Source organism: Delphinapterus leucas, chromosome 5 (genome assembly GCF_059928025.1).
Source record: "Delphinapterus leucas isolate spDelLeu-1000000601 "Yukka" chromosome 5, BTC_Dleu_Yukka2, whole genome shotgun sequence".
NCBI classification, from domain to species: domain Eukaryota; kingdom Metazoa; phylum Chordata; class Mammalia; order Artiodactyla; family Monodontidae; genus Delphinapterus; species Delphinapterus leucas.
The window spans coordinates 92573986-92586442 of record NC_143133.1 but is presented as its reverse complement, the minus strand read 5'-3'; the positions used below and the strand labels follow the sequence as shown (position 1 = coordinate 92586442).

At 42.9% G+C, this 12457-nt stretch overlaps 1 protein-coding gene across 1 annotated transcript in view; it reads right to left on the bottom strand.

Moving 5' to 3' along the window:
• Positions 1-12457, bottom strand: part of FRAS1 (Fraser extracellular matrix complex subunit 1) — a 466514-nt gene that overhangs the window by 237959 nt on the left and 216098 nt on the right. Inside the window, exons 11-14 of the mRNA XM_022599506.3 lie at positions 11550-11585; positions 9776-9923; positions 8192-8335; positions 6545-6679 (exon numbers count right to left, since the gene is read on the bottom strand). Coding sequence (XP_022455214.2) covers positions 6545-6679; positions 8192-8335; positions 9776-9923; positions 11550-11585 — 463 coding nt within the window. The remainder of the gene's footprint in view (positions 1-6544; positions 6680-8191; positions 8336-9775; positions 9924-11549; positions 11586-12457) is intronic.

The window sequence follows — 12457 nt, the reverse complement described above, 5'->3', positions numbered from 1 at the left end:
CACATGGAGAGAGATTTACAAGCACTCTAGCTTTTCAATGGTACATAAGTGAGAGGATAAAGGCAGACATTCAGCTCACCAGGAACACTCCTCAGGTTATCCTTTCTGTCTGCTGCCCCTCTACCTATACTCCTAAATCTACAACACAGCACACCCTGAGGGTTTTCAAATGCGGGGACCACCTAGGCTGAGCCTGACAAACAGAATTCTCAGATTCCACTCATCCACTGTGACCATTGGCAACTCCCAGCTGCTTGGACTCCCTGGGTTTTTCCTCAGCTCGTGTTGATTAAATGGCTATCCTTGAATCTACGTGTCTATAGAAACTAAAGACCCAAAGGAGGGACCACCAGCTCAAACCAGGCTTTCGATGGGCGAGTTCCCAGACTTCCTGGCCGCACTGGCGCAGCCTGCTCAGATCTGGGCAGTGATTAGCATGGAGGTGCTGGGTGCTCTGTGGGCAGCGTAAAAAAGGGAGGGGAGGGCAGAGCAGGGAGGGTGCCGGGTGGGGAATGGGGAAAAGAGAGAAAGAATGTACAAATGTACGCCACACAGTCTAGCTAAAATAACAGAACGTTAAGAACTGGGCAGAAAGCCAGAAGACTTGTCACTACTTTGTAATCCATAGCTGAAATATTTGGGGGTTCAGATTTGTCAGGAAGAATGGGATCTGTCTGGAAGATAAACTCCCTTGCACTTGTGGCGGGCTTTCTCGGCTGGTATGTGATACTTCTGTTCCGTCATCTGCCTTTGGCATACACGGCAAGGGTCCGACGAGCAGCACAAATGCCAAACACAGCCAGTCGCCTGCTAGAGCAGAGGCCCCAGGCGAAACACCACCAGCTGCTTTTTCCTTCCTCTCTCCATTTATTCTTTTCGAGAATGTCCAGAGAGGGAGGGGATTTGGAATACGATTGTCACCTGCTTCACTGGGCCTAGTTTACTCAGGAAACGAACATTCTAGGAGGGCACTCCTGTGGTCCTCCCTTCTGAATGGCTTAAAACACCCCGTGGATACTTCCCAAGTTCCGGTGACAGGTTTTTTTTTAAGAAGAATCACGGTTTCGGCACTCATGAGGCACCCAGTGATCTCAGAGAAGAGGTAAATAAAGACAAGCAAAAGAAGGGTGGGAAAAGTAAGATTCTGTAATTTTCCTGAGGCCACAGGTAGCCAGGAATTGCTGACAGGGAGTAGATAATAGAAGCTAAATGGAAGTCGGGTTACCAGGAAGCCAGAGTCTAGGCATGCCTGTACAATCCTATGCTTTCTCCTCTGTGCAGCGGTCTAAATCACACTTCTTTCAATCAAAAGTTGTTCCAGAGGGCCTTATATGCGCTCAGCACTGTGGGGAATTCAGAAGGATAAGACCCGTCCCTGCCTCAGTAATCAGTCACTTCCTATAACAGACTTTTTTTTTTTATTTAAATGTTGAACCTTCTTTTTAATTTATTTATTTTTATTTTTGGCTGTGTTGGGTCTTCGTTTCTGTGCGAGGGCTTTCTCTAGTTGCGGCAAGCGGGGGCCACTCTTCATCGCGGTGCGCGGGCCTCTCACTGTCGTGGCCTCTCTTGTTGCGGAGCACAGGCTCCAGACGCGCAGGCTCAGTAGTTGTGGCTCACGGGCCTAGCTGCTCCGCGGCATGTGGGATCTTCCCGGACCAGGGCTCGAACCCGTGTCCCCTGCATTAGCAGGCAGACTCTCAACCACTGCGTCACCAGGGAAGCCCCTTAAACTGTCTTTATAGCACTGAAAGTAACGAATTCATATAATGGTAACTGTTTGAAATGATCTTATTTATTTACTTATTTACTGACACTCTTCTCCCATTGAGAACGTAAGTTCCTGAACCACAGGGCAGTGTTCTGTCAGTTCGCTGCAGTATCCCAGTGCCTGGGACGTGGAAGAGACTCAACAAATTATTCGTCGCATAAACAGAATGAAGGAGATGGGAATATCACTGGAAGCGATAAGTCCCCTTTACAAGACACTCAGCAATTAAGTGAGACACCGTAATTGCTGTAGAATACCAGAGGCTTGAACATGTGTATGATTAAAAGAGCAGAACAAAATGAGCGAAGACAGACTGGTAGGATGTGCTGGGCCCCCAGACTGAATATGTGATGTGGCAGTGAAATTGGGACTGACCCTCCCGTTCTGGGGGATGTTGGAGGGGCCATGGAAGAAACCAGCTTGACAGTGGCTGTCCCAACAGAACAAGGAGGGCTCCTATTTTCTTGAGGATTTCAGAACATCAGTTTCATAAATGCCTTTGACAAGAGGTTCTTCCTGGGCACGGCCAGGCTGGGCTCAGCCACAAGCAGAATATAACGCCGAGACCCAGCAAGTACTGCTTTGGGCCTGGCTGCAAGGGGTCAGCGCTTCACGTCCACAAATGGTGGGGCTGCTCCAGTCAAACAAAATTCCAACAAATAATTAACTTTAGAAATTCTTCTGTTCAAACTGCAGCTTTTAAATCTCAGCCAGGTCAGTATCCTATAAGTAAATTTTACAGGTTTTCTTCTCATAAGTTTTCCTTCTAAATATACCTTAATGTTGGCTAAGAAACAAATCATTCCAGATTCTCATCATTTAATCGGAGCATTTAAAGAAAATAAAATGATCTCAACTTGCGATGAATACAGTAAACCGTTCTCTCTATTATATTTACTTCTCCATAATATACAAAAGTTGTTTAAAATCAGACACAAATGGCACAAACCCTTTGTTTACTAACGCAACCTATTTGATTTTCATTTGCATAAACTGAAAAATAAAGGTACAGATTTGATAATGACAACAGCTGCCTTTTATTGTCCACATACTATGTGTCAGTCATAATATATTTACATTTTCAAACATCTTTTCTAACCTTCATATTAATGGCTTAAAAGTAGATAATATTATCCCCATTTTACAGTGGAGGAAACTGAGGCTCCAAGTGGTTAAATGACTTGCCCAAAGCCATACAGCCGGAAGTGGTAGAGTTGAGATTCAACTCACACAAACCTAAAAAATGTTCAGTTGCTTGATTCTTTAAGTTTCAAAATCTAAGACCACACAGCAATCAGATATAGAATAAGCTGCAGAGGTTTTTGTGTTTGTATTTTTTCACATCTCTGTAAGCAGCAGCTAACCCTGCCTTGATTACCAGCTCACTACAGGCAAACATGGTCTCTTGGCTTCATATTCGCAGGACCTTGAGCAATGGTCAATAGAGAATGAATGGAAGAGTGGGGGACAGGGAACAGGAAAGGACAATGGGGAGCAAAAATCCAAGTCTCCTAACATACACGGAGGGCTTACAGGTGCCAGGTGCCGTCCTAAATGACATGTGTGAATTCCCTCATTCAATCTGCACAATGCTATATGGCAGATATCACTGTCCCTGCTTCAGCCGCAGGCAACTGAAGCACAAAGTTAAAGAATAGGCTGTTTGAAGTGACAGAGCCAAGACTGGCATCCAGGTGGTTTGGCTCCCAAGCCTACGGTCTCGTGCACTGTATCACCCTCCCGCCCATCTCTGGGTCTGCAGTATGAAGGCAGCACCTGCCATGGGCACACACAGCTCCATCCTCAAACTTTTGCGAATACTGGAAGTTTTAAGTAGACAAAGCAAACGCTGATACACATATAAAAATTGGCTAAATTCTGCTCTTTCTCATCTCAAGGTCTACAGTCTTGAGCTAGTCATTTTAAACTAATCTTGCATGGTGTGTGTTAGTTTGGTTGTTTTAACTTTTCTTCTTATGGGCTTTTATATCTATGATTTGTGTGTACAGTTCAGTAGTCCCACCAGAGTAAAACAGAGGTTGATTGAAAAGAGGGGCAAGACAGGCAAGGAAGAATGTTCTCAGGATGGGCGAGCTCAGTCTGGATCTAGATTTAGATTTAACACCAAGGTTTCTAAGAAGAGGTAATGAAATCACCACTCTGGTAGAGAGAATACAGTAAGTCCAGGACAAGTGGTACCTAAGAGCCATGGGGGAAGGGTGCAAGGTCACGTGGTGTTGGGGGGGTGGGACAAAGAACATCCATACATGGGTCAAGCTTGACCATCAGGCTGGGGTTAAGAGATGGGCTGTTAATTCCTAGAAAAGGGTCACAACAGAACAGGTGGCAGGAACCAAAGGAGAACCCCAGTCCTAGGACCTAGTGTCCATGGGGTCAAGAAGGAATGTTGGACCAGATCCAGGTGGTGGCAAAAGAAGCCTAGGGATTAAGGCAGAAGCCTGAGAGCCAGGCCTAAAAGTGAGTTCTAGGCATTAAGAGGGTGACTACTCCTTGGCCCTCCCTGCTGTAGGGAAGAGGTAACTTACACATTGCCGGTGTCCGATTTAGACTGGTATAAAAACTGGATGGGGCTTCCCTGGTGGCGCAGGGGTTGAGAGTCCACCTGCCGATGCGGGGGACGTGGGCTCATGCCCCGGTCCGGGAGGATCCCACATGCCGTGGAGCGGCTGGGCCCGTGAGCCATGGCCGCTGAGCCTGCGCGTCCGGAGCCTGTGCTCCGCAACAGGAGAGGCCACAGCAGTGAAAGGCACGCGTATCGCAAAAAAAAAAGAAAGAAAAAACCTGGGTGGTGCTGATCCTTCAGGTAAAGTGATCAAAGCGTCAAACTCTCAAGTTGGGGAAGGCAGAGGAAATGAAGCAGTGACTGGTATGGGACACAAAATGTGATCTACATTTACAATGCTATTCAGTTTAATCAAGCACAAGATTATAACAATAATATTAATATATGCACACATGTGTACACGTTTGTAAGCATATGTATATATGTGTGTATACACCAAAAATCTCAGGGGAAGTGTGGCAGTGATAAAGGGCCCTAAGGATGCAGTTCTCTGGCAGGACTCAGGGCCTTCTTCCACCCCTCCCTGGTTTACCTGCTCCGACTCTTTCATTGAAGAGTCATTGCGTCTACGTGCCAATTGGCTCTGCCCCAAATTTCTCACTCTCCCTTGTATTCAACATAGCGAGCATGAATATTAGTCAGGTAATTCTGGTAATGCGTTTCCTCAGCACAGTGTTCACTTCCTTTTGGTTTTGATGGGTCAATAAAGTGCCAATTGACGCCAGCCAGAACATAAATGACCCTGCCAGGAGGAATCAGTCCAAAACAACCTGTTGTTACCATAAAATGGCAGGCTCATTTTGAAAAGTTTAGCACTTTCTGGAAGAGCGCTGGTTCACTGACCGAATTCTAAGGTCAACGGGGAAAAGTCACCAAAAGTGGTGCAAGCACAAATATTTCAAATAATTCCGACAATGAGAAAGCTTATTTATAAGGAAAGATTTTTTGTGCAATCTCAGCGTCGAAACAGTATATGGAAATTGATCACAAGTTTATCTTTAATTTTTAAGATCATTCTCTTTCTCCTCGTCTCTCCCCTTGCTCTCTCTTTTCTTCTCATTTTATGTATAAAAATGCAACCAGGCTGAACTAAAGCAAATTGGTTTAATTCCCTGGAGGGAGCATGAACAAATTTTCCCAGCAACTTTCTACTAAGGCATTTGTGTATGGGTATGTGGATGGAATGTGGAAGCAGTCAGCTACGTAAACCAGTAATCAAATGAAACATTACCCATTTCAAAGTGCCCTGAAACAGCATTAACATCACCAGTTAAAACACTGGGCTTGGGAGAAAGAAAAGTGGCCAGAAAGGAAAAGATAAAAGTAAACATGTAGGTGGGACATGTGGTAGAGGGGAGGTGGTACGGAGGCAAGAATAAAATCCACAGGGAATTAATTCCCTTTCAAAAGCAAATCTGTTGCAGGAGTGCTAGCAGGAGGTCTCTTTGATGGTATAGAAGAAAGGAGTAAAGAATACATCCAATAATTTCATCAAATTGAAATTTCAGCAGTTTACCTAAATTGCCAAACCATTAGACACTTATAAACGTGTTTGTATGCACCCACTTTGAGCCTTTTCTAAAATAACAGATAAACAGAACATGACTGTAATAAACATTAAGGGTTCTTTTCTCTTTTATGGCTGAGACTTCTGTTGAAACACTGGTCCTACAGGATCACCAAGGGATAGGACATTCCTTCATTCCTCAAACAGTTGTTCAACAAACGCTGCACAAATCTGAACTCTTTGTGCAGCCCTTGATGTTGGGGATACAGAGTTATAGAAGAATTCTTACAGATCTCAAAGAGATCTATAATGCGACTGGCCCCTGGCCCCGCTCTCCTCACATCTGCATGGCATGCACAGTACCAGTGTTTCCTCTCAAGATGGTTTCCACAGTCCCGTGGACTCTGCCTATGACCACGACCTGGAGTGGAGACGGCCAGCAGCCTCCTCCACAGAGGACCTTCACCTGAGCTTGGAGCTCATTCGGCCTGCACACCTGATGAATAAATGCACTTGTTCTCTTTCACCATTTCCCCTCCAAATGATTTTTCTAAAAATCTAACGAAGGACATGCAAGAAAGGAGTCTACAGTTGCTTACAGCTCTGGGTGGCCCCAGATGGCTTGGGGGCAGGGGATGGCTTTCTCAGTGGCCCGGCCGACCGTGGCCCAGTCAGTGATTACCTGCACAGGAGTGGCGGTTTTGGTAGAAGCCGTTCCCACAGGTGGACACGCACTGGCCATGCTGCAGCAGCAGGGGAGGCTGGCAGGACGAGCACTCTAGCCCACTGGTGCACATGGAACACTGAGGCTGGCAGGCTGACTCGGACAAGGTTGGGAGAAAGAGAAAGGGAATCTCTGATGAGTTCGAGGGCACCACCCAGTGCCAATTCCTACACAGCCCAATTCTGAGGCTCTGGAGACACAGAGAACAAAACAGGCAGGAAAAGAACTCTAGAGCCTTCATTTACGTAGCACATATTTCATGCCAGGCACTGTGCAAAGTGCTTTACATATATGAATACATTTAATCTTCACAAAAACTCTATGAGGTAGAGAGTATTAATCCCAATGTTAATACTCATAGAGGTTAAGTAACCTGCTCGAGGTCAAGGTCACATGAAGCTGGCATTGGAAGCCAGGCAGTTAGGCTCAGGGGTCTATGCTCTTTTCTTCTTATCCAATTGCCCTCAATATCTTTCTCACTCAACCATTTTACAAGAATATCCCTTATGGCAGAGATATAAATAACTTCCAAAAAGGCTGAAGATTATGAATCAGGAGAAAGAGTAGGGAGAAGTGAATAATTACAAAAATAATAAAAGTGGTTGATTTTTATTGAGGCCTGACTACATCCTAGACACTATTCTAGGCACTTCACATGTATTGACACATGTAATCCTCTCAAGACCCTCCTGAGGAAGGTACCGGTATTACCCCACTTTACAGGTAAGAATACTGAGGCACAGAGAGGTTATACTCACAGCCAGGATATGAACCTACACACTCTTAAATGGATAATTAACCCCACGAGTCAGAGATAGGAGAAAAAGTAACTATGATCTGGCCTCAACCAAGCCAAATTCTCCCAGGTAAGAGCTCCCTCCCAGATGTACTATAAGAATTCTGATTGCACATGAACCCATTCTGGATCCTCTGGTAACTCACAAGAGATAAGCTCTGTTACCAACTACCTGTGTGATATTAAGCAAGCCAGCTAATTCTCTGGCCCACAGGTTTCCCATTTGCGAAATGAGAAAGTTCTCATAAGTGATCTCGAAGGTTCATGTCAACTCTAAAGTTCTATCTTGGATTATAGGAGGGTTTTTTTTTTTTAAGATTTTTTTGATGTGGACCATTTTTAAAGTCTTTATTGAATTTGTTACAATATTGCTTCTGTTTTATGATTTGGTTTTTTGGCTGCAAGGCATGGGGGATCCTAGCTCCCCGAACAGGGATTGAACCCGCAACCCCTGCATTGGAAGGTGAAGTCTTAACCACTGGACCACCAGGCAAGACCCTATATGAGGGTTTTAATAACTGACACCAAGCATCCCAATGACTACCCTTGAAAGTTTTCAAAAGTGAAAAATCCAGCCATGACTACCTAGTAAGCATCTGACTGCCCCATCATCTACCTCCCCGGGAAGCCTGGAAACACCCATCAAATGTTAGAAGAAAGAGACTTGCAAGTTAAGAGGTCAAGTAGCCTATGGATGACATTACTCCCTTCTAATGGTTTTTGGAAATTGTTCATTTCCTGTGCCATGACCCCATCCTGGACACCAATGAGCCTCAATCCCCCTCTGGGCTGTCTGCCTGGAGCCGTACCTAAACAGAGAGCACCGGCTTGGTAAAATCCCAGACCACAGCTGTGCACACACCGTCCGTTCCGCAGCATCTTTGTGGGGTCCTGACAGAGGTCACAGTGGTCTGGCGACTGAGAGCAGGTCAAGCAGTCTGGGTGGCAATGAACTACAATCAAGGACAAAGAGGAGAGCTCAGTAAAGACCACGTGATTTCTCTTACATCCTTCTAACAAAGGATCTATGGGGTATATGGACCTGTAGAGAACACGGAGAACAGAAAACTCTGGTCCCTATGAAAAAGGACCCCAAATAGCAAAACTGACTTCAATGCAAGATTTCAAGGAATTGCTCCTTGTCTGAAATACCATCACTGTCTCCTGTCTCCTGTCTGCTTAAAGTGAAGACGCTAAAAACATTAACAAACTAGCCCTACTGAATGCTTCTACCTCCTAGAATACCTCTAGAAATGGGAATGACTAGTGCCATAATATTGAATAGATGATTTAAGCAGATTCAATAATTTATAATTTCTTAAATGTTCTTCTTAACCTTTGATGTGCATAAAAGGTTAGGACATAAAACCTACATTGCTTAAAAATAGTTATTATTTTCTTTAAAAAATACAGTCAGTTTTCTTCTTTTTCTCCAAGATTTCAAATCTCATTCCCAGTAATTGGGATCATCACTGAACTTAGTGGTATTTGTCAGCAAAGGACGTTTTCAGTTTTCGAAGTTGTCAAGGACCTAATTTTCAAGGTATGGGACATTATAATATGCTAAATATTTGTTTTGGAAAGCCCAGAGAGCCACTTTAGTGAAGGTAACGTAATTAAACCCTAAAGTTGCTATTCTTTTCCCATGGTAAACTCTTCACAGAAACACTGATTAGCCAGAACACATTGAGTATAAGCGCAACTGCCTATATGAAAAACTGCAACCCATAGATGAAAACAATTGATTATGAAATATGAATAGAAGGAAATGCCACTTCTCCAAGAGAGACTGAGCTTATAGGCAAATTACTGCTCAGCCAGAGCAGCTTTAGTGCTTGCCAACAATTATTAACTGGAACTAATTCAACCCCAGGTGATTCGAAGGCAGAGTTGCAGAACAAGTAGATAAAATTTTCTTTTGGAAGAAATTAATGAGTCTTTAAACTTCAAAAACCCATCTGAGAACTCCAAAAGCCATCTGTTTAACAGTTCACCTTAAAGAAATGAACGTCCATAACAAACTTTCAGCAATTTTTCTTCTATCTTCAACAATGGAACAGTCCTAATGCATATATTTGCTTTTACAAGTTGTCAAATATTATGTTATTTGATGTTCACAATAATTTTGCAAGGTAGATAAGGCTGTTTTATCAACAAGAAAATTAAGATTCGGAGAGGACCAATGACTTGTGCAAGGTCACATACTCATAATCAGTAGACTTTGGCAAACACATGGACAAAGCATCATTTGTTAGAAAAATTAAGAATAAACAAACAAACAAACGCAGTGGGTGACTAAAGAAAATGAAGCAAGGGGTGGGAGGAGAGGAGATCTCTCTGAATTTTTTGGCAGTAAAAACATCTCAGCAGAAATAAACTGGACATGGACCCACCTGATGTGCAATCTGGACAGCACTGTCCCTTCACCGCCTGAGCTAGTGTGGCTACCGGACACGGAGGACAAGAGGGCTCGTAGCAAGTTACCTGAGCCCCCCGGCACTCACACAGCTTGCAAGGGCCATCCTCCCACTTCTCCCCCTCCTGCAGGAAACGGTAAAGAATGACACTGTTACCAGAGTGCAAAGATTCAGAAGACAGTTTGCTGGTGGAGAACGTATAATTTCCATAAGAGACAAGGTGAAGGCTCCTTGTCAAACCTAACTCAAAGCTAACTCTGAAATAGGACAGTGGTAGAAGAGTTCTAAATTTAAAAGGATAGTATCTCTCCTTCTTTGTTTATAATTGGTTTATTTTAATGTAGAACCCAGGCAGAAAGATAAAGTGTGAAAGCATACTGGAACTTTCAGAATAAGCAGGAAGCACATAACACTTGTTTCTCAAACTTATCTCAGCAAAAAAAAAAAACCACACAAAAGGGGATTACTATGTACCTAGTGATTAGCAGGTACATTAAATACAGTCTTTATAATAACAGTAGGAATCTGTTTAAAACCCTGAATTTCCTTATTGTTATTACAGTAAGAGTAACAGTAGGGTCATTGTATTTTTAAAATGACAGCTCTTGCATGCCCACTTTTAGTGGGCTGTGGATGTGCCATGAATATTCTTTTCAGCCAAGCAAACAATGGTAATAAACATTAGTACTTTGAGAGAGAGTCCAAAGTGAATTATAAAGAGCAATTCCTTTTTGCTTGCTGTCCTATTCACCCTGGAGATAGAAAGGAGAAAAGGTTCCTACAAGAATGTTTAGGGAGATGAAAAGGTAAAACAAAACAGAATAAAAGAGCATACTTGAAAATAAAGCTCTGATAAAATGTTTATTAAGCCAGCTGATGTTAAACATTCCAAACAATTAATGTGACAGTATTCAGCAACAGTGAATGACAGTGTTAGAAAAATGAGGAATATTATCTTGAGAAGGTAGAATTGCTTTTCTTCCATTTCAAGGCAGACTGGGTTCCTGGCCCCCTTATTCTATAACCTCAAAAACTGTAAGCTTGCTCATGTGAACAAACACGCTTGCACTTTCCCTTAAAAAGAAATCATACAACGTTGTCCTGCAAACAACTTAGAGAGAATGAACACTCAGTAGTGCCTGGGGAACAAACACACCCCAGACCCAAAAAGCTCTCTCTTCAGTGCTCTGCAGTACATGAAATTGTGCTGATGGGTAAACTGAGTTTTCCAGGCCAGAAAAATTGAGGAGAAAATCATCACAAGAAAGAGAAAGGACCTGTGTAGGAGCTTGTAGTTGGAGAAGTGTTAATTATCATTCGTGGGGCAAAAAAATAAGCTAAAGAAAGGAGGATAGGGCTTCCCTGGTGGCGCAGTGGTTGAGAGTCCACCTGCCGATGCAGGGGACGCGGGTTCGTGCCCCGGTCCAGGAAGATCCCACATGCCACGGAGCGGCTGGGCCTGTGAGCCATAGCCGCTGAGCCTGTGCTCCGCAATGGGAGAGGCTACAACAGTGAGAGGCCCGCGTACCGCAAAAAAAAAAAAAAAAAAAAGAAAAAAAAAAGAAAGGAGGATAAATTCAATAAATCCAAGTCTTGGTTATCATTACAATTCTTAATCCCAGACCACACTGTCAGCAAATATACCTGTTAAAAGTACTAAGGCACTAAGGTTCCCCAGGAGAGTTTATGCAGATAATTGCTTAAAAGGATTTTATACATATCTATGTACAAGCTAAAAATCTATACTTACTGGAATATGTTTAACTTTACTCGCATTTGAGGACACCTAGGAACAGAGAGAAACAGAAACGTATTTATTATTATACCACTAAAAACACCATTAGGCTGATCTTTTCATTAGGAAACATCCATTCCTCCCCAAGTAACAAGCAACTTCATTCACTGGTTATGAGTAGAAATAAAATCTATCTATATCAGAAACAAGCAATATGAGGTGAAGACAACATGCCTAGCGAATATTTTTGAGTTCTTATTCTCACTTTGTGCTGGGGTATCTGGCTTCAATTCCCCTCAATACGAAGGACTTTGCAGTCAAGAGATCTAAGCTTATAAGAGCAAATTCTTGAAACTTATATGGTACTGGAGCATCACGGGGATTTGTGCTTATTTCAAACAACTTGCTTTTGTTTAATTCCACTGGGCTTAATTTACCTCCAAAAATGGACAGGGAAATTAATACTATGATTGAGAGAGAAAACTTGAGTTCAATATTTACAGAATTTAATCTCCTAAATTCTTAGGAAACAAGGATGACTAAATGATGAAATATCAATATGAAACAAACAATGCCAACAGCATGATAATAACCATAGTAATGATCACATTTTTAAGCTTTCTTATATGCCAGATATTGTTCTAAGTTTATACATATCATCTCAATAGACCAATGAGGTAAGTACTATTTTTATCTCTATAACTGAGGATTAAGTAACTTGCCCAAGGTCACAGTCAGTATGTGGCAAAGTAGGGATTTGAACTTAGAGCCTGAATGTTAACCCTATGCAATACTACATGCCCAGCTTATACAAAAAACTGGCAGGTTGACACATGCAGTTTACCTAAATCGGGAGGAAAAAGGGTGTAGGAATCACTTCACAAATCAAAGTACCTAATCCTAATTCTTATAATCCCTTTTTG